We start from the raw sequence: 27,866 nt of genomic DNA, 5'->3' as shown, positions 1-27,866 counted from the left end.
CAATAGATTGTATGCAACAAGACAAAAGCTCTGGAAGCATAAAAAGAAAAGAGCATTTTGATGTGACAAATACTATTTATGAAGATTATTTTGGTTTAGTTTTGTTGTTTTAACAAATATGCTTCATTTCATTACATTTTTCGCAAATTATATCACATTCGTGTACGTCAATCGGAATAAAATGAGTTTAAATATGAAAGCTCTGCCAGCTTGCCTCATGCTTGTACACAACTTGTAAGCTTACTTGTATGAAGGGTTCTTCGATCGTTGTGATATCGTTGTGAGCCATTTAGACTAAATATTGAAAATAATAACTTAGTAAATGAAACACAACCAGTCTCATACAGTGATTGTTTATGAAAGAAATAACTGAATATCCAGCAATTTACATTTTCCATTTATTCTCTGCATTTGCTAGCATAATTCAACTATACTCTTATGTACACCGATTGCTATCAGCCTAACTACGTTCGCTATTATACGCCCGTAAAAACGGGTTATTCACATTTCAGCCACAATGGTTCCAAAATTAAGTCTTTTCTCATGCCACTTGCTAGTGCTTCACCTGCATCCTTTATCAAATAATTGCTAGTAAATAAAACACCTTCCAGGTTATCTCGCTGTCAGTGGAAAACGGCGATACCGAGTTTAAGTTAAACCTTCGTACAGTTAAAATGTAACAGCCTATCCTTATATTCTACCAAAGGATGTAGTAAATCTATGAGAGTCAACAAGCTAAGAGAGGCTATTTGGTTTGATTGAGGAATGGAAAAAAATTGGCTCACGTTTTCTTCTAGCTATTCGTATCGTTTGTGCATCTCGCATGCTTTCGGCACGATGGATTGCATCTAACACGTTTTACAAACGTCACATAAGCGGATCCTTTCGGCTACGCATCCAGATCGATAATTTCGTCCTTGATGCTCACATACGGATGTAGCAAATGTGGTGGCATTGGATCCATGTCGTCCTCGTCATCTTCCAGCTTCTGCCGTTTGCCCGATCCATAGTCATCGTACGGGTAGGTATTACTATCTGAGTTTTCTCCCCCATAGTACGACGACACATTATCCATGCTCAGGTGACGCTCCGAACCGACCGAACCAGTGTGTCCACCAACACCACCACCGTTCCCAGTTACACCACCTCCGCCACCGCCCTCACTCAATTGGGAAAAATGCATCTTGATGATGTGCTTCGAGAAGTTGGAGATCACAAACCGATCGCCCTTCTTCGTCGGCAGCTTCGACACCTTTATCTGCACCGCACACATTGGACACTTAATGAATGCGTTGTAGCCGTTGCTCTCGTATGTCACGTTGATCATTTCCTCCGTGATCTGTAACTTAATCGGTTGCTTTTCGCTCCACATGTCGATCAGCTTCACGATGCAACCCTGGATCTTCTTGATGCGCTCCTCGTCGCTTAGCGGAGGAAACACCGTCGCCTGCTCGAACGCGAGTGGAGAGTTTTTGTGCGACATTTTTAGCTCGGACAGCATCACCTCTTGCATGTCGGATAGTGGCTGCTGGTGCATACGAACAACCTCTTGCAGTAGTTGCTGTTGCTGCTGCAAAAGTTGTTGCTGCTGATGTTCTTTAGCCTGCTGTTGCTCTTTCTGTTGCTCTTTTTGTTGCTGCTGTTGTTGTTGCTGCTGCTGCTGAGCGAGCAATAGGCGATGTTCACGCTCGCGCTCTCGCTGAATTAGTTCGGTAGGTAGACGGAGTGCCGGTTCTGGACGTTGAATTTCACTAGCCACCTTGGTGTAGTTAAGGTAGGCACTAATCTGCAGCAGCAGCTTACGATGGCCTGGTACGAGTCGAAATTCGCGGGCCGGGTCGCTGCAGAAGATGTGAAAATAGAACTGCGTGGCCGGTACGAGATGGATCAGTTCTTCCCTTGCGAACCGTTCCATATCGATGAAGTCGTCATCGTTCAAATTTCGAAGACTGCTTTCCGCCTCGTAACCGCACATCTTTAGTAGATTCTTCAGGTAGATTGGTACCGGGCCACATACCTTCTCTATTCGGCCCCAGTCTATGCGCGACGGTTTCTGTGGCGAGGTTGGTGGGTAACGTTCCTAAAATGAAAATGAACATAAAACAAAGATTTATGTTAAACAAATGTATCTGGATAATGAAGCTACAGCGAATAAACAATTTTTAAATTCTATTAAGTTAAATGTTGAAATGTGTCGTGGTAGAATTTAGATACAGGTATGAAAGTCTTGTAAGGGATCAATTTTATGTTACAAAAGCTCGAGAAAGGCGAAAATATTGCAGATCTGTCTCTACGTGTTCCTCTTGTAATAGGAAAGAATTCACAAATGTCTAATTTTACCACTTGAACTTGCAAACCCTGTAAAGTTAACGTAGAAACAGAAATTAGGCATTTAAATAAAATCAGTGTTGGAGTACTGTATCACATAAAGGCTCTTCTAAAAAATTATATTTCCATTGCACTCTAGTCAGTTTCATCCATCTTAAAGAATTGATTATTTTCAATATTTTTTTAACGAATGGAAATGTAACATAAAATAATTTTGAGATAACTTTTAATATATAATATAGTACAAGAAGAATAGTCTCACTTAAATAACTTAAAGTGTGGGTAAGGAAATCGTTTAATAAAAAAACAGTTGTGTTGTTATACCATGTATATACCGACTAATCTATTTGACCGGTCTCAATAGCGTACCTTACACAACAATACATTTGTACACTTTATCCAATTCATCCGCTGTGTTTAATCAGATCTTTCACATCTAGCCCAATTGCTCATTGATAAAAGGAAATTAAAATCACTAGTCATCATCAACCATCGAGTGAATCGTTTCCATCATTTTTATGCATATTGAGCAGTGATCGGTTAGACAAAAAAACCCCGAGCTCATTCGCTCTATTCGATCACACCGAAGCGATAAGGAAATTTCTCATCCCGCAACAAGCATGTGTTGATTTATTATACATATTCAGCATAGCTTTCAATATTTTTAAATTCAAAACGTGGAAAAATAGCATTGAAATGAAATACAAAAATCTTGTGTACAATTGCCTGACGGCTTCCATCCCTTCCGGCGCGGGTTTAAAATTGAATTTCTTTCTTTGAGCGCTTGGCGGACCCATGAGTGTGATGTGTGGTCGTAGTAATGTATGCGGCGAAGCGCAACGAACCACTAACTGCTACTTTATTTCCAAAACTAAGGAATACATAATATTCCTTCTGCTCACGTGTATTCCCTAGCGACTTACCAATGCGAAGCTTCGTGAAGAAAACGAGCCACTGTGCCGGTGAAAAGTGATGATATTATTACAACAATGCATTTCATTATTCGAGCCGGTGGAGCTTTTTTCTTCATTAAAAATTCTCTGATCAGTGGACAAGAGCGCGCTGAAGCAGGAAGCATAATACACACACAAATACCTCGGGAACGGAGTAATGGGCAGACTAAGAATGGGTGGAGCATGAAGAAGCTGGAATCGTAATATCCAAGCAACAAGCACTCTTTTTTCAAACACCCGAAAGAAAACAGCACAACACACGGCAACAGCAACAAAAAAAACTATGTCAAGACATAGACACCGTGAGGGCGCCCCCGGAGGTGGAATAAATACATCTGCATTTACAGAGTACGACGGCGCGCACGGGGCTAGACATGAGCTCCATTGGCATAATGTTTTATTGAACGCCGCCCTTGCCATATGGTGTCGCTGAATGCAGACGGTGGGCAAAATGAAGGATAACGCGGCGGGACTGAAACGAGGCAATGTGCATTGTAGTTCTGTGGCAAAAGCTCTCAATATGGTACTTTCGAATAAAAAAGAGGCACCACACCACACGATCTTTCTTGCCAGTGTCTGTCAATCATGGCAATAAAAATGGCTACGGGCTTTGGTTTTCGCTCTAGTGCGAACATTAATTTTGGAACAGTACGCTCAAAAGCGCATGCAAAGGCGAAACATTGCTGGCAAAAGGTACGCTTTATGCACCAATTTCAATGGCAATATACGTGGACATGTAACGAGCGTCACGATTTATTATGCTCGCGCTCATAATCGCGTTAAAACTCATTTCTTGGATCAGTTTTAAGCTTGGAGCACTTTTAACATTACATTTGTAATGAACTGCTAACCCTGGTGTTGGTGGTGGAAATCGATTTCCATATTCTACCAGCTTTAAAGCATCTTCCGCGTGCAAAAAAAACAAGCATGAAAACACAGCCTAGCATCGATAATCATGTACGGAAATAATGAGCTTATGTAAAACGGATACAAATATGTTCTATTTAAGTGGATTGTTTTTATAACTGTTAATGTGTCTATGAAACGCGGCCAAGAACGCTACGATGCAAAACTTAACTCTAACTGTTGGCATCCGAGCTTTCGCAGATTGGATTTTTTTTTAGGAATTTCATCCACTTTGTTAAAGTGTAACTCTGGGTTTTTGACGCATGTATTTCTTTTTTTTTTATTTTGAGAAAACACCTTTAAACTTGTTTCCTGTTCACCTGTCGTGATGCTACTAATCTTAAAGCAATGGCGCAAAAATTAACTCCCCAGATTTCGGAATTGTAGGTCTTTCACCCCGTAGACCAAGGTATTTGTAATATATCTAACTACCTATATACCTTGCCCTAGACCCGAACCAGTGCCTTCCTGATACCCTACTGGTGGATAGTCGTACCTGCCTAGATCTTATTTGTGCTGTAAGATGTGACTAACAATTCATTGTTTTATGTTTACAGATCATTATAAACCGTGGCAACACTAACAATATTTGTTATTTTTTTAGTAAAAGAAACAAAATTTTAAATTGCTTGAAAAACACTAATTTTTAATAAATAAAAAATGAAGACAATGTTCCAATATATATCTTTTAACGTGCGTTTTTACTTAACTACACTACTAAAAAAAATAATTTGTAACGAAATTACTTAAATTTTACCTACACAAAATCTTCTAACGAGGTACCCTGTAAATCGCATGACTAGAATAGGTAAATGTGTTGATTTTACAAAATTGTATTTACTTCATTCCAATTACTGAAACCCTGATCGTGCGTTTGAATGAATTTTTAAATGATTTTAACTCTTGAGAAAATAAATTGGTTACTATAGGCAATAAAAATGATCTCATATATAAAATAACGTTTGAAAAGACGCTTCTAATAGTTTAATTAGGGAAAAAAATATCACGTTTTATATTTATGCAAGAATATTTGTAAATGCAAATGATTCGACATTTTCTAAGAACTTTTTTAATACTATCACACGTTCTCTCATGTGCTTTGTGTTTATACATTTTTACACGTACATATTTATGACTCGAAAACTACCACACATTTTCTCCATCAATAGGCGTCTTTGTGTGATCTTTACCAAAAATATCTAATGAAAAATACCTCTCAAAACCGACTTATTTCACTCACAGGAGCAGCTCGTTTGTTCGACCAGTGCTAAGTATTTTCCATCCGGTAAGGTACTTCGGCATCACTTACGATGTGTTGAAAGTGCAATGAATATATTGCTTTATATTTTACTCGAGCAAATGCAAATTTGGCTTGCGCGACGTGGCATTCACCGCGAAAAGAGGTTTTGTCGGATGTTAAGTACAAAAGTGACGATTCAGCGCAATCGCTCATAATACGCTGTGGTCGCGCTATACCGAACGACAAAATATGTCCCCGGAATGGATGAGCACACACACACACAAAACAACAACATTAGTGGTTGCAAGAAAACTGGTGTGTTTTCTACAAAATCGAAATAAAAACATCCCAAACCATAAGCGGGCACAATAAGCGGGGATATAGCAAAAGAAAACACAAATTAAAACCTCACAAAGCATTAAAAGCCTAGCATCGGCAAGAAGTGGCTTGTGTGCCACCAGGCAAACAGTCAGCACCGATTGTGTGAATATGCGCGAACCAATTTCGAAATATGCGCCAGACACTCGGAACGAAAAATACCACACAATGGGCCACTAGTGGTTGCCCAAGGCCCTCAACACAGCCTAGCGCATAGTATTCGTTTCGTAGTAGTATGGCAGAAGCGGTAGTAGTAGAAGCAGTGGGAAAAGTGTTATCCCACCAACAGGCTACCGTAATAGGGCCCTCCAGCACACGAACCGCCTTCGTCTTGCATCCTCACTCGTGTATTACAACAATAAAAAAACTACCCACCAAATGGGGCCACAGCCAGTAGAGCAAACGGCAAAGTACGTACGCAACCCGGCTCTAACCGTAGAAGCCGAAGAATACTCTAACCAACCGTCAGAAAAACGAGAGACAGTTTGTGGAAATATAATCATAATAAATACGGAATCGCGCCATCGCGAGCACGTCGAAATCAGGCCAACGGTCCCGCGAATGGCAGCGCGCACATTATTCGCTGCAGGCAAGAAACTATTCCCTATTCCAAATGATAAATGAGAAATCGCTGAGCTGGCATACAATGCCCCTTCGGAAGGAGTGTGAAAAAAAATACACGGGCCCCAAGCGACGCGGTGCAGCATAAATGGGCAACAAACGCAGTCGCAGCAACATCACTACTGCGCTGCGCTTGACCGACCGGCTGTCGTTGAATGTTGGAGAAAATCTTCTCCATCACGTCAAGGTCCAAACCGTTGGCGCAGACACAAAAAGCTCAATAGACTTATCGGTCACTCTGTACGACCGACACCACATCCATCGCTAGCGAACGAAGGAATCTTTGAAAATGTATTCCGAATATGCTTAACTTGCTGGCCCCCTTCGTCACTGGCAACAAGTTTGAAACGGTCCCACCACCCAGGGAATATGGTTGACCCTCGGGTGAATAGTAATGATCGGTTAAAGTAGCTACCGCGCGTACTTTCGGTACCGTCAGGTCAGCTCGGAACGACATTTCCGGGCTTATCGCCCGGCATACATATTCGGTCACCAACGGCACATCCGCTCCAGCCCATCATTATTCGCCCGGTACGCATCTTTCGCGATAAGCAACCCCTTGGTTAGGTCGTAATATCGAGACTTCCTCTTGGTGCTGTTACTATTTTCTCACTTTGTGCAGCACTCCAAAGCCCGTAACGTGCTGATGGTATGGGCAAAGAATGTCATTTCAATATTCCTACCAGCCCGTGTGTTTCTCTTCTAGACTGTTCTTATCTTCTGCCCAACATGCTGTTGTGTATCACTTAAGTACTACCATTTCTGGATCTATCAGACATTTCCCTGGCAGTGTAGTTCGCTGCAAATTGATTGTACATGAAGAGATACGTACTACATTTTTTTTGCTGGTACATTTATTCCATTATGTGCTCCTCGTATATTTTATACAGGATGAAGAAGACGTAATATCTGCTTAAAGAAAGCCTTAATAAATGTAATAACTTAAAATTGAATGCAACTTGAAATTAAATTAATGAAACATTATACTAAAAAAAACAAAGTAAATAATTTAAGCACAAACAATTAAAGCTTTGCGTTTGATACAATAAATTTAAAGTCATCTACTACACAGGTGGTCAGCAAAAAGGGATGGCCCAGATTCATAGTGAATGCAATGTTGAGTTCACACACTACAGGACTGATGTAAATCCCATCGGGACCGTTCTCTCCTAGTTACTGACTGTCCTAGCGTATGGTAAAAATAATAATATCACACTGGAGCAGCCCGGTGCATGTGATGAAAGCTGCTGGTTCCTCACGACAAGACCGGGATTCAAATCCCATCCGAACCGTCCCACGTAGCAAGGGTTAAATATTGGACTACGTGGAGAAATAAGTCTTGATGCGGCCTGGCCGTTCTTAAGGAACAAGAAAAGCCAGTTTAATACCTTAAAATACATTCTTCATGACATGTATGTATCCTAGTCTAAGCATAATATTAAGAATGTATTATTCTCCAATTCTTATTTCTTTACCATTTATCATTATTTTGACTTCTTCTTCTTCTTGGCTTAACGACCTTACAGGTCACGCCGGCCATTTCTGGCTTACTAGACTTATTTTTACCACGTAGCCGGATAGTCAGTCCTTGCTACGGGGGGACGGTCCGGATGGGATTTGAACCCGGTCCGGCCGTGTGGACTGGCACCGTTTATCACATGCACCACCGGGCCGCCCCCAAAATTTTGACTAAAATACTCTATAAAAGTGATAAGAACAAACTGATTTTTACGTTTGTTTAATTGAATTTACACCACCTTACTAATAACATAAAAGTATATTCAATTAATTTGGGACAAATAATCTTTAAAAAATCAGAAACAGAACAATAAAATTAAACAGAACAAGTAAATAATTACAAAAGGTAAATAGATCCCAGTTAATTATCAGCTAAATGTACAGGTGATGGCTTGTAAGAAAATTTTGGACAACCGAATTCTGGAAATAAATGTCTAATTTGAAAAATTGGTTCGATCGATCGCATAATCTTCAATGTTTTAAAGTAGTAATAGCAGTAAGCCAAGGAGAACAGTTTATTCTTCATGTCGATTGTATTATTAATTTGTTAGCCTCTTTCCTTAGCAGTAGTGCACAACTATCCACAACTATATAACTATTCCAAAGCTGTATTTTCTTATCTCATTAAACTCTTGCCTTACTGGACTATTTTCGACAAAGAAGAAAAAGAACTGTCAAGTTTCTGCAACCTCAAAGAATTTGGAAAACATTGCAAAAATACCTTCAATAAAATAAAATAAGTGATTAAACTACTTCTGCTCATTCGTGCTGTTGAAATTCTAAGACGATCTATGATCAAAAGAAAAATATAAGAGGCAAGAACAAATCTATTAACTTGTACGGACATCTTTTTTCAAAATCCACAAACATTTGCAATCAACATGAAATCAAGTAAGGCTTTTGGATTTTTTTTTTATATATCTGAATTTCGAATAATTGAAATTTACTCACAACCATTACTGACCGTATCGAAACAAGGTTAAAATTATACTATGAATCATTTCTACTGCTTAATTTTCGGCATGTGTGCATGCCCCGCTTTAAAGAACATGCAGTGAATAAGTGTGCATACTTCTGATCGAACAACATCATTTGAAGACGATCGTATTTGTGTTAAATGCTTCGAGCGGCAGAAAGCTCGCTCTTAATCTGTCACAAAAGATAAACAATAAATAAAACAAATCGAAATCTCTATGTCACATGAAAAATGGAAACAATGCCGTAGTAAATGATCCAATTACAAGCAATATATAAGCGAATTTTGAAAATAAACCAACGAAAGTTTTTTTTAAAGTAGGTCCCAAGTTATTCGATGTTATTTGTTATTTGCAATAAATAATATTCATAAAAATACTTGACAAATAAAAAAATCCACATTGCACACATTTTGTTAGTTAGAATACAATACATGAACCAAATGAGAGGAAAATTCTATTTCAAGGCCATGTACTCCATTGCACAATGTTAGTTAAACAGCAAACAGTGTTGTAAATAGTCATTAGTTTCGCCAAATAAAACGAAATCATAAATAAAAACAAAATCGTGTCAATTGAGAGGTTTTGTACAGTACAGATTTCTTGCACATTTCACACAATCGTTTGCAACGAAAACGTTGATAAAATCTAGCTCACGGACATAAAAGTTTCATGTTATTGTCTAAGAATGTTTATTTCGTAAGCCAAGGACACAGAACAATACTATTGAAATTGATTATATATAAGAATATGAAGAATATTTAAGATCAAATCAGTTAAAAGCGGGCCTGCATGGTGATGTAGATGAATATGGCCCCCGTCTTACACGACACGACCAGGTATCAAATCCCATCTGGACCTGCTTGCTGACTATCTCACTGCGGGTAATTAAAGTCAAGAACAGTCAGACCAAGATCTCTTGGGGTTCTAATAAATTCCAGAGCACAACAATCAACAAATTTGAAAAGATGTACAAAAATAAAATCTGCTAGACAATCGAACTTCTTTTGAATTTCTCGAGAATCGCCTACCTCCAATCAAAGATTCATATTCAACCAAATCATAAACTCCCATATGTTTTCTACACCCAAATCATTTGCAACCCTCCGTCTCTCGCTTACCTTGTCGTCCAGCTGCAACTCGGCAAAGGCGGGCCGTTCCGTTAGGTTCTCCTTATACTCCTCGTACCGCTGCAGGAACTTGGCTCGCTTACCAATGCGTGGTATTATCTCCTTGATCATATCATACTTGAGGCACTTGAAGGCAGCTTCATCGATTTCCTCCTCTGTCGGTGTGCATGTGTGTGCAGCAATTTGTGACGAAATCAGTCATCAGCGACAGAGAAGTAACGATATTCCCGCATTACGGAATAAATTACGGAACAACGATACGGCGGAATACAGTACCAGTTGGACCCCAGTTGGGTAGTTTTAAATTGGAACCATGAAAAAAGGAAAAGAGAGGGAAAGAGATTAAGCGATATGAAAAAAATGAAATGCTACAGTGAACACAGGCGCAGTGAAAAGATCTGTAAAAACAGGGCATCCCCACATTAACGACCAGAGCCGCACCAACCAAACTGCCACACGTTTGACGGAAGACGAATAAGGGCGAACCGATACTACCACCCAGCGACAAGACGTTTCACAGACAGTTCCTCAAAAAGTACACCAATGGTGCATATGGAGAAGAGAAGAGAGAGAGAGAGGACAAGGGACGCATATTTTCTTTTAGTACTACTCGCATATAGACACGACATTAAAACGGTGCCGGAGTTGTTGGTTGGGGAAGCTTAAGTGAGTATTATCTACGCTGGAAATGGGACCATACATGGGCAGCCCAGCACACTTGCAGAGACTCCGAATATGAGACGTTGTAGTCCACACATAACGTCAGCCTGTTCGGAGATGCATGAAGAAATGTCGAAGTAATAATGGTTGCGCAGCAGATCGGTTGCTCGTATTTCCCGGTGCAGCTCACCGAAAGAGAAGGGAAGAATGTGCAGAGTGTATTGATGGGGAAGCGTGGTGGTATCTATTGCCGAGCGATGGTGATACGATTATGGGTCCCCTTGGTTTGTCAAACCGAACTCTCCTCAAGTTGTCTTTCCAGCGAGGGAATCCACTACCAAACCATATGTAATGCACGAGACGCGCGATCGTGCGCGATCACACATACGGAAAATTACACCAATTGCAACGACTTCGGCCCTAGGAAGTATTGGCTCGAGCTTACGCAAGAGCGTAATACAAACCGTGCCGCAGCATATCGCATAAAAAGCGTGCGCACCACACATATACGTGAGTGTGTGTGTGTGTGTGTTCCTGGCCGGTTCCCCCTGCGTTCTGTGCAATTTTCGTGATCAATCACCCTTTTCGAAGCCCTTTCTAACCTAAAGCGATCAGGCGAATGAATGAAAATGTAAGAAAAAAACAATGTTTATACACACTGCGTCTGAAAAAGCTTCCTGTCCGTCCGCATGCTTTACTGTGGACATGCGGCATGTGTGTGACGAACAGCATAAGACACAAGTGCAAGCTGTTAGCGCACGCGAACCAATTCCTACTAGGGAGGTAACGGAGATAAGGGCACGGTCGGAAACTTTAACACAAGTATACGGCATAGTTCCGAACAAATTGGGGAACTACGAAATCAACACAATTTGCCATTTTTCGCAATAAATGATAATAGCCGTCATTTTCATGGCACGGCGCATGCTCACTGTTTGTGCTTTTTAGGAATTTTCTACGTCCTAAACGGGCACGAAAGACTATTAACAACATGAATCCTAGATGCAAATGAGGATTGTGTATACTGCGGATGTGTGAGGCGAAAAGACGCTCGATTGAAAACAATTTTGTGCTAGTGCTTTCAATGCGCCAAAGCGGACGACAAATATGGAATATCTGGCACTACTCCATCAAAATTCTCCATAATAACACATTTCGGGAAAATTGAACAGAAAATTTAAAAAGAGAAAAAATCCCTTGAATTAATCATCAATCAATCAATGAATCCCCTTCAACTTTCTTATCTTCTTCTGTTATAGCATAAATTAATTATATAATTTTTTTTATTTTTCAGATACTATTATGTCTAATAAAATGTGTACATGATCAGTTAAAAAGTATTTTTTAAATATAAAATTCCAACAATTCACAACAACATGTGAAACGAGAATCAATAACTGCAGATACAGTTCCTCAAAAACAAATGCGGACATGTAGAAATTAAACAGTTGCTTGTTTATACTGAAGCAAAGTAGAATAATTATGTTTTTTTAAAGTTTATCGATTTTTATTATTCGAAGAAAAAAAAATGCTTTCTTGGCACTAACTCCTATTCAAATGTTTAGATGTTTACGTACACGCGTTTCAAGTCCAATCATATCTTATTTGCGTTGAACCTCCACTTCAAACCGACTGAAATTTATTGCTCGGAATTAATGCAACAATTGTAATGATAAAAACAAATAAATTCAAACTGTAAACAAGTATTTGGGTTTTCTTTTTGGATTTTGGTTTTACAAGCATTAGAGCTTTTAACTTTAATCAAGTGCTTTTTGTCCAATTAGACTGTAAAAAACGTGCATTACATGGATAAAATGGATTCTGGTTTTTGTAAAATTGTTGAAATAAACAAAAGAAATATAAATATTACTTAACCTTACAACTTTTTCTCGTGTTTGCGACACTTTTTTGCCAGAAGCTTTCAACGCTGAACGAAATTAACTTTCACATTTTTTTCGTTTGGTCCGTTTCCGTCAAGTTTAGCTAATAATCAATCAAACCAAAATACTCAAATTCTTACTTATTTTTTCTCACAATCAGTCGCAGTTTTGATGTCCATCATATCACGAATAAAATGCAAAAAAAAAGAAATTCGATCAGCTTAACCTGTCAGCCGTCTTAAGCTATCATTATCATCAATTATTATTTTTCTCAGCCTGGAATGCTGAGCATGTTAAAGCATAAAGCATACCAAAAAATTGCAGTTTAAATTCAACACAACTCATAGGTGACCACAACTATTCTTCAAAAGTTTCTTAATAACAAATCATACAAATAGTCTAGCTACGTAACTAAAGCTTAATTTTGAATTTTCTTTTTTACTGAAGGCTTTTTATGAGGATCGTGCGAAAAACGAGAACGTTTCAAGCATGCTATAAGAAATTGTTTTTGTATATATTTTTAAAATTAACAATTCCCCCTTTTACATTAATTTTGAATTGAAAAGTATGCCAAGAAGCTTCTTTATTTCGTAAGCTTTTTTCACACAACAGTCCCAACAGTCTGATGATTTAGAAAAGAAAAAATAAATTATTAAGTGAAAACAACGTTATGATTCACGGTTGATGCAAGAAAACAATGGTCATGATGAGCACCATGTTAGGTAAGCACTAGTGCTACAACATAACATTCATTGGAACAACTACCTAACGCAAGGGAACTGGATTATATTCGGATCGTTCGTATTACATCAGCACAATATTTCCTACCCATCCAAAACTAAAGTCGATAGAATACTGTTGAAGCCAGCTACATTAACTTCAAAGCTACCCCGTACCCGTAATACCCAATAGTGTGAGCAGGGAACCTACAGTTTTGGGATGGAATGAAGGGCCCAGACACAAAGCTACAGTAATTGCAGAACGAACGTTCAAACAGAACGTGGCAAGGTCGTGGTAGACAGTGGAATAAACGGAGACGGAGAAAAATGTTTCTTAGCTGCATGAAGAAGAACAACACCCGGACAAGATATAATTCTCATTGCAATTCAAATTTAATTTCACTCCACTGCTAGGTGAAACACAACAGTCCTCCAAACTGTCGTAACGTTTCGATGGAGTAGTCGCCTGTACGAAACCAAAAAGGGAATTAACACAGTGTGGCAAAAGGTGGCGTGGCGCCGCCAAAGACGAACAATTGCGTTATTTACCAACTTGAAGGAATTTTAGTTTGTGTTTGAGTGTGTGCGGGTATGCGGGCAAGCGAAGAGAAAGAGAGAGAGAACTGAATGTGAAAGATATTGCAACACATTTTCAAAACTTTTCCACGTAATTAAAGAGTGAACGAAATTTCTTTGCCCTTTGTAAATGAAGTTTTCATACATAAGGCGCGTGTGCGTGTGTGTTGGTACTATTGCTTTTGGAATTTCAATTATGAATTGAATTAGCCTTTACTTTTGCTAGTATTTGTGTAAGCGCTAAACTATCAATGATAATATTTGATCATTTCTTATGTTGAACACAAGCACTGGTTTATCCATTATGATAGGCTATGAAAATGCTCGTTTCATCAATTCATAGCACACAAACGTGTCAATGATACGAGACAAACCAAAAACTTATGTTCGGCCAAAGACGGCTCGCAAACATGTTAAACAAACAAACATTAAACAGTACTGTTACTATAAAAAATTCTTCCCATTTGCTTGCCTGTATATTGATGGGAAAAAGGTAACGTGAGAGAAAATATATTTTGTTGTCAGTCACCAGTTCCAAACTTTTTTTTTTGCGTGACGCCTTTTTGTTGTTGTTTGTTGTGTTTGTTTTTTTTTTGCTCAAAAAAACACTATATTATCAACACACTGATATGCACGGACGTCCTCTCTTTTTGCCCAGTGGTACTCTCTTATCTCTCGTGTAGGTGCTCTCTCGCTCTCTTGCCACCCATCTCACTTCCTGCGCAACCGGAAACGATGGGAATGTGGAACACAGTTTTTGGTACATTACCTTGAAACACTTTTATCAGTTCCGGCATGTTCCAACCGTTGAGCAGATTTTTAACATACGTATCCATCACAACCTGTGCTGATGTTGATGCTGACGATGGATTGTGACGCGGAATCGGTCACAATGAACGATTTGTGCAGGATAATCGGGAGTTGTACTTGTGTTTTGTTTCTGTACACACGTCACTTTAGCTCTTACTATATTTTGGAACCTTTTCGAGGAATATTGCTCTTTAAATGCTTCCAGTTAGGGCAGTTTCACAATCACTTGTCACCAGAGGCTTGTCACATTTCACAAACCATTTTCACACACAATAGCTATTGCAGCAACCCTGCCCATATACAAACGCACTTGATCATTCATTAACTTACGCACTGAAAACGTTTTTCCACCGGAGCGGAAACTGTGCATCACCCAATACCGCAAACCGGAAGCTTTTATGCAGGCAAAAAGGAACGGAGGACGACAATGCACCGAAGGAATGCGTCCACGGCAGTTCCCGCAGCACAATTGCATGCGATGACAGCGCGATGACACACCGCTACAATGCTACCGCACGCAGTGGTTTCTACTATGGAACTAACTTTTTTTTCCTTAACCAGACCAAATCCATAAGACAGTGCTTGTTGCTTTACTCCGCAGAGCGAAAGAGAGTACTGCGAGGGAGATTAAAAGTTTGAATAGCGAGAGACTAAATGTTGCACTCCCTAAACAACCGTTCATTTGCGCTCTTTTGGGCTGTTTTTCCAGGGCCAGCCAAGCTGGTTTGATTAAGGGTCCGATGGTAGTGTCCCGTAGTTGAGCACACAAAGTTGAAAGGAACTGTTTTAGTGGTCTGAATTATCGGCAATGATATGCATCTAAAATTATTTATTCCAGAATTGGAACCAGATGTGGAAAAAAGTGCACAAACAATAATATATCGAGTAACCAACAAAAAAGATATTAATTTTATCTAGTTCACGGAAAATTAACTAAAAAAATAAAATTCTCCATACTCCCGAGATAAGCCACAAACCAAAGAGGAAATGCCTCGTGAAACTTGTATTTAGTCACCACATGCGGTGTTGACCATATAACAATGAACCATTAAACTACAACAAAAAAAATCCTTTCTCCTCTACCTAACAGTAGACAATAGAAATTAGTTTAGGTCAAATTGTAGGCCACTAATGGTTTCACATTTGTTTAACGTAATATTTACGAAAGAAGCAAGAAACTGTAAAAAATAGACAATGAGAAAGAGTTGTGTAGTGATCGATTAAGTAGAACGGAAGTGGTAAATGGGAATCTTGAAGCCAAAATTATGGTGATCAGTATTGCAAAAAAGCACATTAACCAACAATCACCAACGATCGTTCTAGCTTTAACCAACGATCGCTCTGGCCAAACTCCGAACGCCGGAAAAGGAAGTAAAACAGTGTTTTAGTTCCAAATGCATTTCCTGCAACTATGAAGTAAAATAATGATCTTAAAAAACTATAAACTATTTCGTTTCAAAGAACTAAAACACAACAAGTGATAATATAAAAAATCAACAAACTGATCTGTTGATTTCGGACGACCACATTGATTTCATAGCAGCCAAAATGGGGAAATAATTCACTTGGTCATTATTTTTTAACAATGTGCTCAAAACGGATTCAAATATATTGTGGTCGAACTACCATAAATACCTAACAATAGACATGGTTTTACGGGGGCATGACTTTACTTTTTTTGGCTATTTATAGCTATACGGCGGTTCGGTCCAGATGGGAGTTTATACCCGGTTCTGCTGACATATACCACCGTGTCACTCAGAGATATTTGGGCCATTTAGTCTATAGTATTGAACTACATAAGACTTCAAAAGGACATGATGGACTGTCATATATAACATGCCTTTATTATAATATTGTTCTTAATAATTACATCAGATGATTCAGTTGTTATTTGTTAAAAATAATACAACTCTACTTAAGAAATTGCCCATCCCTGATTTTAGGGTCTACGCATCGTAGACTTGCCTAGTGCCCATCAACCTGTGCCGAGAGCGACATGGCGTGGCGTGAGCACAATCCACATACACTCGCAAAGACCACCACCCCATTGAAAGGTTCGTTGCGTTCAACACGTGCTGCACGGTACAATCGCTACAAACCGGTAAGAGATTGTAAATAAACAATCGCTCTCAACGCTCCGCACCGATCGACAAACTCCACGGGAGAGAAGGAAAATTTTTACCAAACTCTCACCTTCGCTTTGATAGAAACCTTATATTTTAATCAATTAAAACCACCTGTCCTGCATTGTACGCATTTTTCTACCCGAATCGTTCTCTCTTTTACTGTCCACAGTTTCTCTCTCTCTCTCTCTCTCTCTCTCTCTCAAAACCGCTTCACTCTTCCACGCTCATGGAAAAACAGCTGGGGCCAACTGTTTTCTATCCGTCCGTCAGCTTTTTTTTGCTGTTCGCCCAATGTCATATCATTTTAAAATTAATTATTCGAACACCCGTTCTATTTTACAATGCAATCTTGTTTTTTTTTATAATCACATGCAAAGAAAAAGTGAGAAAAAAACAAAAACACTAAACATGTCCAATCATCGTTTGTGAATTGTACACATATGCTGCTAGCTATGCATTTCTTTTTCGCTGTCCAACAACCCTTATAGCCTGGAGTGGAATTATTATCGATTGTATGTATCATAATAATGTGACTTCCATTCGTTTGATTTCCAAATTTAGGCCATAAGCCAACTGACCTCGACAATTTGTGACAAAGGGAAAAAGAGCATTTAAAAATTCGTCACTCTTGCATAAATAGACAATGGGGAATGGTCCGATTTTAATAGGACCTTTTCGAATCGACATGAACTTTTCATGAACAATTTGCTCAAGCTACTGTCTACTGTACTGAACAAATCTATAAATAATCTGTATCGATTGAAAATGGTATTGATTACAAACGATGAAGTCTCACTGCTAGAATAGTATAAGAAATTACCATCACAACCACAATAATGAATATATTGAAGACGTTCTATATATCTAGTCAAAATGTGATGGCCTGACCATTCTACATGCATTAAAAAAAGAACCTTCTATTGTAAAATACAGCATTTATAAATATTTCAAACTGCTACCCTTTTACCCACAACTGCAATTGTGCGATGCTTGATTTCCAAATGCTCCGTAAACTGCGGAGTGTTGCAGTGTAATTTCAATGCTTCTCAGCCGGCTTCGTATCCCTTTTGAGGGGATTTGCGCATAACGCACGTACATCACGCATCTAGACTAGATCAGCAAGTTCACTCGAACGCTTTACGGTGCTCCACAATGGGCCAACCTTCGGCACACTTTCCAAATTCGTTCCATGATGCCGAGAATAAGTGCACACTGCAACACATCGAAATGCCGTGTTTGAATAAGTGCACGAGTATAACGCGTAATCTTGTAACCGACCAGATACAGACTGATTGAGTTCGTCCTACACCCGTATTACCTCGTCCTACGGCTTACCCTCTCTGCAACCATGACACGACATTTATCGACCACAATTAAGGCACTGTATGTACGCACTAGGTTACTACAGCCTAGCTTAGCTTCCAAACCGTTTCCATTGCAATCGTATGTCGGAAAGCTATGTTTTGAATAGCACGACGTGTCTTATGGCCATGTGAGGTTGTAAATGGCGAAACACTGTACATATATACAAACACCAATAGATGTACAAACATGATCCACAGCACACACGTCAAATTACATAGTTATTGATATACGGAAAAATGTGTGAACTTTAACTCTTATACTTCTATAATAAAATTAAATCGTGAATACACCTTATAAAACCTAAATTAAGGCTTGAAGAACATATCCCACAGTTCAAACTATCAAATAGGTAAAAAAACTCCTTATGTTTCAAATAAACAATATAAAGAACTACGATAATTTTAATAAATTAAGTGAATTGAACACACGACTAGGTGGTGTAGTGATAGTAATGATGATATTGATACAGTAGAAACGCATTTCGTAATATAAAGGATTAGCCTATTTGATTACTAAGAAAAAATGGTTGCTAGGTTCTTAATGGGCGGGTATGTGACAAGAATGACCAAGTAGGTCATTAAGCCAAGTAGAAAACATCTTCTACTATTGACCAAAATGGCAACTTAATGACAAGAAACGACATAGGTCAGGTGAAAACCACGCCAGACATGTTGTTTAGTAGGCAGCTTATTCTTGAGGAGACGATGCGCTTCACAGTTGAATAAGTCTCACAGGTTTAATGTGATGTTCGTGACAAGGGTATCCATAGGATGTTGTTACTAGGCCCTTGTTTTAACATACTGATTGACGTGGTCTGATTTCCACCTGCATCGGCAAGATTAGTAATAAGTATACTAAAGAGTTTACAATTTCAAATAGCACGGTAGAAGCAATTTTGGAATCTTCCCTTGTAGAAGCGAAATGTCGAGAGAGATTCGGAATCCTCCCCAATTTCAGATCTCAATATCAAAACATATTCAAGTTGAAATTGGAGCAAGAAATGGATCCATCTGTGCCATTTGAATGATGATGCAACTACTTTTCACTAAACTTTTGAAAAAAAAAAATGAAATTAATTTTGTAAAAAAATTTCTAGTAAAAAAGACACATTAGACATGATATGATAGGTCGCGTTTATTTGCAATATTCAATATTATGAATCATTAAGTAGAAGTTCTAGGAGGAATTCATAAAACAGACATAAATCATCTCAAGCTATTAAATATAGAGCCATACATACATATAACAAACGAATAAAATCAAGAAATTGAACAAAAATGTTTGTCGGAAATTATAATAGATCCAATTTTACTCATAAAGGCTTGGGGCAGATATTCAAATTTCTTTAATGATTACCAATACAACCTCAAGAGGTCTTCGCCTGCCATTTCTGACTTTTGCTTCACTTTAATTACCCGTAGCGAAGTAGTAAGTCCTGCGTACGGGGCACGGGTCCAGATGGGATTCGACACCCGATCCTGTAGAGACCGGCTCCACTATCACACAAACCACCAGTCCGCCCCAAGACGATAGGATAGTTACGTGATGAGAGTGATACCGAACAATCTAATTCATCACGTCCTTGAAGAAAGACATTAGACCCCAATGGGGAACTAATTTTTCGCACAATAAAATGAAAGCCAAAATCCTTTTCCCCGTAGCAAGGATATACTCTCCGGTTAATTGATAAAATTAAGTCTAATAAGCCTTATAGAAATGACATAAAATGGCCGAAAAAAATTGACACACAATGGTAATCACCGATGGGTAGTATTCCGTGTACTTACACTTCTTAGTGACTTCAAAGGTGGTTTAGGCATAGCATCGCCAGTCTTGCATGACAAGACCGTTATCAACTCTTATCCGGACCGTACCATAGTACCTGTAGGACAGACTGTTCTAATTGAGGATCATTAAAAATTGCAAGTTGCAAGAGGAGATTGAAGAAAAGTATTGAATGCACATCCGGTCCAGTTTTAAATTTCGGCTGAGCTATTCAACTGCGTGTTTGCTGTAAATTCTACTAAGCTAACAATGAGGATCGAACATCGGTAGCTGATATAACACCAAAGAAGAGAAGTACAGCAGTTTTAGAAATGATAATTCTGGGCCCTAGTGATGCAGTAAGTTCGCGATAAGTAACGATAATTTGTTGTGTCAAACAAATCTGGATATTTATATTCAAAAATATATGCTTCAATCACTTCATATCAAACGACGAAGCTCATGCAAAACTGTGGCACAACTTCTCAGCCACTACGCAAAACTAGGCATATTTCCATTCCGTTCATTTGTACGAACCAACTGTCGGATTCGTTCCGTTTCCAGTGGCATAAGGGTTACAACAAGGCAAAACGTCATAACGCATTAACCCCCGCGGGGGTTGAAGTAAAACTACAAACTACCACGGATTATCGTTGTACACCGTTGTAGCTTACAACCGACCCGTACGAAAGGTACGTCGTCATATTTCGAGCGTTATCCATTCCATCCTACCTGCAAAACGGAAACGCGACACATGACTCACAGGCCAATAACGAAAAAAAAGTCCAACGTGTTTGGTCCGTTGGCAGTAAAACTGGAGCATCGGTATATGTTTCACCTGAGTTGCTGCTCAAATTATTCGTTTATTTGTTCAGCACTGTTCAAGCAGCGAGTTAGTTAGGGAGTTGGCTTTATTTTTTGTCTTTATTTCTTAGGACAAACCCCTTTTTTCAAAACCCATATTGTCACAAGATACCGAACATGTTGCGTTTGCTTGGGAAAGATAGTTAGTCACACCGCTTTCCTAGACGGTGCGCAAGCACCGAAGCACCGACGCACACGGTGTGTACCATCATCCTCCGGTGGGCGCATGCACCATGCAATACCGAGTGCATCGGCGCACTGCACTTTCCCATAAGTGCAGCATGAGTTTGCTCACGCGTCACAATTCGTAGCCGCTCATCGGTTACCACCGTGGCGTTTGTTCGTGGTGGTGGTGATGGTGGCCGTTTTTCCTTCGGCTTTGTTTAACGTCTTTGCTCAGCCTATTCTGTCGACCGTCGTCGGTCGTGCTGACGATCGGGCTTTGCGTGGTTACATAAAATTACAGCGAAATATGCATTGCGCCACATAATCATAGGTACTAACCGGGCGAGTTAGTTGGGGTTTTTCGTACGAACAGCCGCGTACGATTAGCAAACTGGTGGTAAATGGTGCTTTGCATGGTAAAAATTGCACACCACTTCCAGCGAAGCCAGCTCCACGTTTCCGCTTAATACTGGGTCGGTCGGTGAAGGACGAAGATTACTAGTTTTTCGTTTGCTTCCCAAGCTAAAGTTTTTTTGTTTTTTTGCTTTCTGGTACACTAAAAAAAGCATTGCACACATTGAAACTTGTCTCGTTGTAAAACAAAGCTTGCGGGATTGCATTACGACAAAACGGGACAGTTTTTGTGCAACTTACAACTTACCGCAAACAGTTTGGTTGTTTTCACTAAATTTTCCTTACGACACGAAATCGATGACACATTTTTCCCCTTATGTTTGTATGTTTTTTACCCCTACATTTTTCTTTACATTTAATTCATTTTCTTATTGCCAGTACTGCAAATCGTGACAGCATCATAAACAAACATCGCCACAGCAAACAGCGCAAACAATAAAAATTAAAGCTAAATAAGAAAAAAAAATCGACACTACTAACTGTGTAACAAAAATAATTGAATATTTGTTTTTTAACTTTCCCACCCGAAGACAACTCCAGCGCCAGCGTTTGCTGGAAGGCTTCGTACGGGAAGGCCATATGGTACAAAAGAAAATCCCACCGAACACGCTAGGCGAATATTTACTTTAATTGAACTGCAGTCAGCACCGGTAGGGACTGGTAGCGGCAAACGGGTGATGGAATTTTTTTTTGTTATAACAGCAACAACACCACACCACTGTTTGTCGGATTCATACAAAACGCCAACTCATCAGTATTTGCTGGTTTTGCGTTTTTTTTTTTAATTTTTTGTCGTTTTTTTTCTTCAACATTGAGTTTAAATAGAAAGACTCCGTACACGATCGCGTAGAGAAGTGAACGAATAAATGGTGTTTCACGATTTGCTGGGAAGCATTTTCTTGCTGGACATGCACTTTTACAGTAGGTAGATGTTGTAATGAAGAATACTGCATTTGAGTGCGGAGTTGTCCTAGTTTGGTCGGAAGGAAAAACATTCACTTAACTCATTGTACACGTAGACACATGTTGGGGATTTGCTCTACTTCTGGCTGCAAGTCATTTCTGTGTTTCTCAATTAATTATTTTACACTGGCATGGAAAACAAACGTCATTGAAAATAAAAGTTAATTTATTGAATCATTATGATTTGATGTTTAATGTCAGGTTTTGTTCTTTGGAGTTTCAGTCTAATACGCCGGAAGTTGTGAACCAGTGACTTCCCGGGGGGCAAAGAACTACTAACTTAACTATTCGTCCACATGATAATGAATAAGTATCACTTGTGGCACTTTGAAGCTCAAGGGTTTTAGCCTGATAATTTTCCAGCTTTCCTTGACTTTAGCTACACGTAACAGAATAGTAAATCCTGGTGATTCGGCTCAGTTGGGATTAGATACCTGGAACAGTCGTGTAACAGCATCACCACTACCACTTATATCCCTAGACCGCCCCAAGGCATAAGACATAATCTAACAAGTTGAGGGGAGATACAGATATTTCTGATTAATTATTATTATTTATTAAATTTAATATTTAATTATGAGCAAATGGAAAAGGCTGCAAATTTGTAATTTTTTTTTACTTTTAATATTTTCCATTTAATAAATCCATTTAAATTTGAGAGCATTCGAGAAGTACTAGAACATTGTATGATCAATTTCTGGTGAAATTTTTAAGTCAATCAATCCACACATCTTCGAGCAAATTGTGGGTATCAATTAACAAAATATTATTTTAAGACTCAGACCAGCCGAGCAACTCTCTGGGATCCCTTCGTTATTTATCGACATATGGATGTGAAAGTTTTACCAGATATTTGTGAACTTCTAGTATGCAAATTCCTAGTATGGGGGCGGCCTCCAAGGTGTTGGAGATAGTAGAGAACACGACCAAGAATCAATTCCCAACTGACTAAATAAAGTCAAGGAAAACCAGTTATGGCAGGCTACCAAAAAAAAAAAGAAGTGCATGCGAATAAAAATATTTGATTTTTCGGAAAATTCTGACTGTATAACTTTCCTTTAGTCCAATAAGGAGAAAGTTGTTTTAATCATAATCTAAAGTGAAGACAAACATCGAAAATAGTAAATCGGTTGTTTAGAGAACTTTGGGACAATAAGTATAGAAATGGAAATAGGAAAGGAATATTGCATTGTCCAACGAAAACGTCATAAGGGCAACATGAAAACGAATTCGATGTGAAGTTTTGGAAACGGGGGAAGGCTTGTAATTTATTTTTTCTACGATTACAGAGATTTTGGGCCTTATGGCCTGTTTCATCTCTTTGTAATTTAATGTAAGAACAAAAAGTAATTTTTCGGTTTTCTAAACCCAAAGACGCATAATCATTTTGGAGAGAATTTCTCAGAATTCATTGCTTAATCTAATTATGGATGCTATCTAAAATTTATCCTAAAACAAAAATCAAACTTTTTCTTTTCCTCAGCCTATAACGGCACCATTGCTTTAAACCGCAGCAAGATGGCAAACGACGTGAGATGAGAAACCGAGCGGCGTGTAAAAGGAAGGAAAAAAAAAATAAACGCCATAAATGACTTTCCTTTTTTGAAACAGTTGTGAACAGTTATTCCATTACTCAACGTTAGTTATTGTTACGAGACTACGGGGCTCGCGATAGTCTAGTTTCCCGTACTCTCGTCGTACTCTCGAGCGTAGCGCAATCTTGAAACCATCATGCTTTCCGCTCCGCAACCGTGCCCGGCTCCATGGATGGATCACACTTTTATGTGTTGGCAGCAACAACCGAGACTCCATCCACGGTTTGCCATCCATTGCCATCTTCCACCATCTAACCAGCAGCGGTGCGTCGTTGTTTCCTTCGAGCACTATCTGAACATCGCTCATGGTATTCGTAGTACCGTTTAGCAAACGATGCGTGTACCATAAACGGTGAACAAGAGAATCCATTCCAGATGCAGGAGTGGAGACCCCATAAAAAAACACCATCATCATCAAAAGATAGAAACAAACCAACAACAATTGAAGCATTCTCGAAACGTAATATCATAACTGTTTGATGTAAGCTGGCAAACGGGTTGAACACGGGCTAGGAAATTGTTTCATGCAAAAATTATCGCTCTTTGCATTTTAAATGTATTGTGCTAAATATAGCACGGCAGAATAGCGGTGTTCCATTTTAAGCAAAAGTTTAAAAAAACTAAATGGGTCGTGATGAAAAACTATGAATAATATACCTATTACATTTAGTTTTCATTTGGAGTGTTAAAAGAGTCTTACAGTGATAATAATAACCATTGATCGCTATTGATCTAGACAATTGTATCTATACTTTAACATATTCGCTTCACTTTATTCGAGTATGGTTAAAAAAATAGTTTTCTAAACAATATTAAATATTCGATCTTCGATCTTCCGTCACTACTCCTCCTTCTCCATATGTTTTAATTAATAATAACGGTCATGCAGTACTGCTTACAACTACTGGAGACTTAAACTACGATACAATCCACCTTGGTTAGAAGACATTTCCGAATTGTGAAAGAGCACCGTATCCTGGCCGAAATTATTTTTCCTCATATAAGGGATTAAATTAGGTGAAGAACTATTGCATAGACAGATCCCATCCAGACCGTACCTCCGTACGTAGAACTAACTATCCTGCCACGGGTAAATAAGGTCAAGCCCAAAAATGGCAGGCCAAGACCTCTTGAAGTTATAGTAACAGAGTTTAACATGTTTTACATATTTTACATTTTTATATGTATGTATAATAGGGATGAAAATGGGCAATATTATGATTTATTTTAATTAGAATAGCATTTCACATTTTCTCTTGATTTTCTAATGAATGTTAGTATTTCTTGATTTGTAATTTAAATGCTACTTTGTTACTGCATTTTTACCTATTTGATTAATCCGAACATAACGCTTTAATTGCTTGATCATTTCGTTCGTATTCAAGAAGCCAGATAATTATGTCCTGTCTAGATTCGATCCAAGACTGTAATTGCAATAGTCTTAACTCTGTGACACCAGACAGTTGGACCTGCCTTAAGATTCTTATACTGATTTCCTAACAATGTTTAAATGGACTCTTTCGATTTGCTAACATTAGTTATCACACTTCTTTTCAAGCAGTAAAATCCTTCTTGATCTTTGTAATTTCAATATCATAGAGTTTTAAAAGATTTTTTGCTTTTTATTCCAAAAAACAGCACTAATACGTTTAGTTTTAAAAATTTTCAAGTTTACTTGAATGACCAAATATTAGAATAGAACATTGAATGCGACAATAAAGAGTGAACATATCAGCGTCACTGAAAGCATAAGTACGTATCCTTCAGAGTGGACTTCAGCTGATGTTTCGTAAGGTTGGTAATGAAAATCCATATTTGTTTCGGCTTAACATTTGTTAAACTCTTTCTTGCTGCATTTTTAACAAAATAGTTTTTCTTAGTGCGAGAAAAAATAAAAATCATCTCAGCTATGTTAAACTGTAGGACAAAACGCGAGAGCAGAATTTATGTATATATTTGGTAGGTATAATTCATTGTTTGGACACTAATAACAAAATAATCATGAATTACTAGGTCAACTTTTTTCTTGTTGTTGGGGCGTTGGGGCGGCTTGGTTGTGTATGTATGTGATGTATGTGGGACCGAGTATCAAATCCCATCCGGACCGTCGCCCCGTAGCAAGAACTGACTATCTAACTGAGTGACCATAGCTCTGACTGACTATGGCCGTTCTAACTAAGCAAAAAAAAGCTGTTTCACTATGAAGTTATAATGATTTCAATACATTTCTAATTAAAATCAGACTAACGATACCAGATGTAATTATAAATTACTTCTGATTAAGCAAACAAAATTCATTTTCCAAAGAATTCGCTCTAAAATCGTTACAGAAAATGAGGTAAATGGAGATACAATCTAATACTGAAATAGAAAATAAATAAACGCAAAGACAAAATATTATACTACCAATATTCTAAGCTTATAAGAACTTCTAATTTGCAATACCTACTAAAGTATTTCATTATCATAACTATGCTATATATAATCAATACGGCCAGGTCGTTCCTTATGAATAAAAAAAACTATGCTATATAAATAGATAATTCCAATACGCATGGAAAGGAAACAGTTGTTGTACAGTTGTTGTGCGTGTCGATGGTATTGGGTTTCATAATATTTACATAGGGATAGGAATTTATATCACAATCGTAATCGAATGTGATATTATACCGTTTTACAAGAACCAAGATACCAAACTTCCCAAATGATGTTGAACCGGTCTTCAAACAAACCGTACAGGTCACGCCGGCCATTTCTGGCCTAGTTCAAACAAAGTATTATTGGCGAGTTAGAAGTTTGCGCTAATATTAGGTTAACATAAAACATCTGAAAAAATAGTGACTGCTAGTAATTGGCATGTTCGCCTGTACGATATTTCCTGTTTTTTCGTAATTTTGATGCTTCTTTCTTAAATGTAATCTTCAAAACTTAAACAACAATAAAACCTTATTGAAATAGGCTTAAATGTTTTGTAGCAACATATAACTAGAAATACATTTTACGTACCGCGGTCCGATATGTAAGTTGCTCGTTGCTCCTAGTCATTTAGACGGTCAGCATTTCATCGATATGCTTTAAAAATTAATCTTATACTAATTATTGTCGAGCACTCTTGGCAATGAATAACGATAAACTGATAATATTCATATCAATCTACTCTCTCCTGAAAAACAGATAAATATTCCATCAATTTATGTATTGAAATTACAGTAGATCGTTTGATTCTGTTTACCTTTACTACATGTTATTACTTTCCGAACAAACCCAATCAATCTTCACACGGTTCAAATAGAATTACCGATCATCCGAATATATATTTTATAGTATCGACCATCTTACATCGTACAATCACAAAAATTTCCGCAAAATTGAAGCCATTTTTTTGGATAAGGGCAGTACTGCGACTGATCTGCTTGCCGTTTACGTTGTTTTGATTCCGTTATCTTTTGACAAGTCGAATTGTCAACCTTATTTATGTTTTTAAATCGTACGTTTATATTCAATGGTTGATTTAGGGATTGTTTGTTCCACAACTTTGTAATGAATTGAATGAGAAATTTCCCGTAGTAAATGCAGAAATGTGTCTCTTTTTGTATTTATAGGATCACATTTTCTCTCTAGGGTTTTCTAAAAATTACACTCCATTCCAAAGCTTATGTAAAGTTGATTACTGTTGGTTTGTAACGTACTTTCAATTCAAACTGCTCTAAAATTCAACCTTTTTCTGATGGTTAGTTCCGCGAAATCAATACGGAAATTAAGTTTTTTTTTCTTTCAGAGCCGTCATTCTTAATCTGAACAAAACATTTCTACCAGCTTCCTGCTCTATTGAATGCAAACAATTAAAATGATTATAATTGAACCAGCTTTCTGGATTATTTCAAACCTGAACAATCATCCCGCGCGAACTCCAC

General features: G+C 38.3%; 1 protein-coding gene across 2 annotated transcripts; it reads right to left on the bottom strand.

Annotated features, from left to right (window-relative positions):
* Positions 1–251: 251 nt before the first annotated feature.
* On the bottom strand, positions 252–27,474 carry LOC125768864 (uncharacterized). Of its 2 annotated transcripts, XM_049437118.1 has the most exons (4): positions 27,185–27,474; positions 26,959–27,115; positions 10,040–10,203; positions 252–2,080 (listed from the first exon to the last, which is right to left on the bottom strand). In XM_049437118.1, the coding sequence occupies exons 3-4, from the start codon at positions 10,157–10,159 to the stop codon at positions 890–892; spliced, it is 1,311 nt and encodes a 436-aa protein (XP_049293075.1). In that variant the 5' UTR covers positions 10,160–10,203; positions 26,959–27,115; positions 27,185–27,474; the 3' UTR covers positions 252–889. The 2 variants fall into 2 exon arrangements, with proteins under 2 accessions (XP_049293075.1, XP_049293074.1); XM_049437117.1 differs by lacking the exons at positions 26,959–27,115; positions 27,185–27,474 and adding an exon at positions 14,653–15,963 and having other exon boundaries at positions 253–2,080.
* Between the last annotated feature and the right edge of the window lie 392 nt (positions 27,475–27,866).

Source organism: Anopheles funestus, chromosome 3RL, assembly GCF_943734845.2.
Source record: "Anopheles funestus chromosome 3RL, idAnoFuneDA-416_04, whole genome shotgun sequence".
Classification (NCBI taxonomy): domain Eukaryota; kingdom Metazoa; phylum Arthropoda; class Insecta; order Diptera; family Culicidae; genus Anopheles; species Anopheles funestus.
This window is presented reverse-complemented; position numbering and strand designations above follow the sequence as displayed.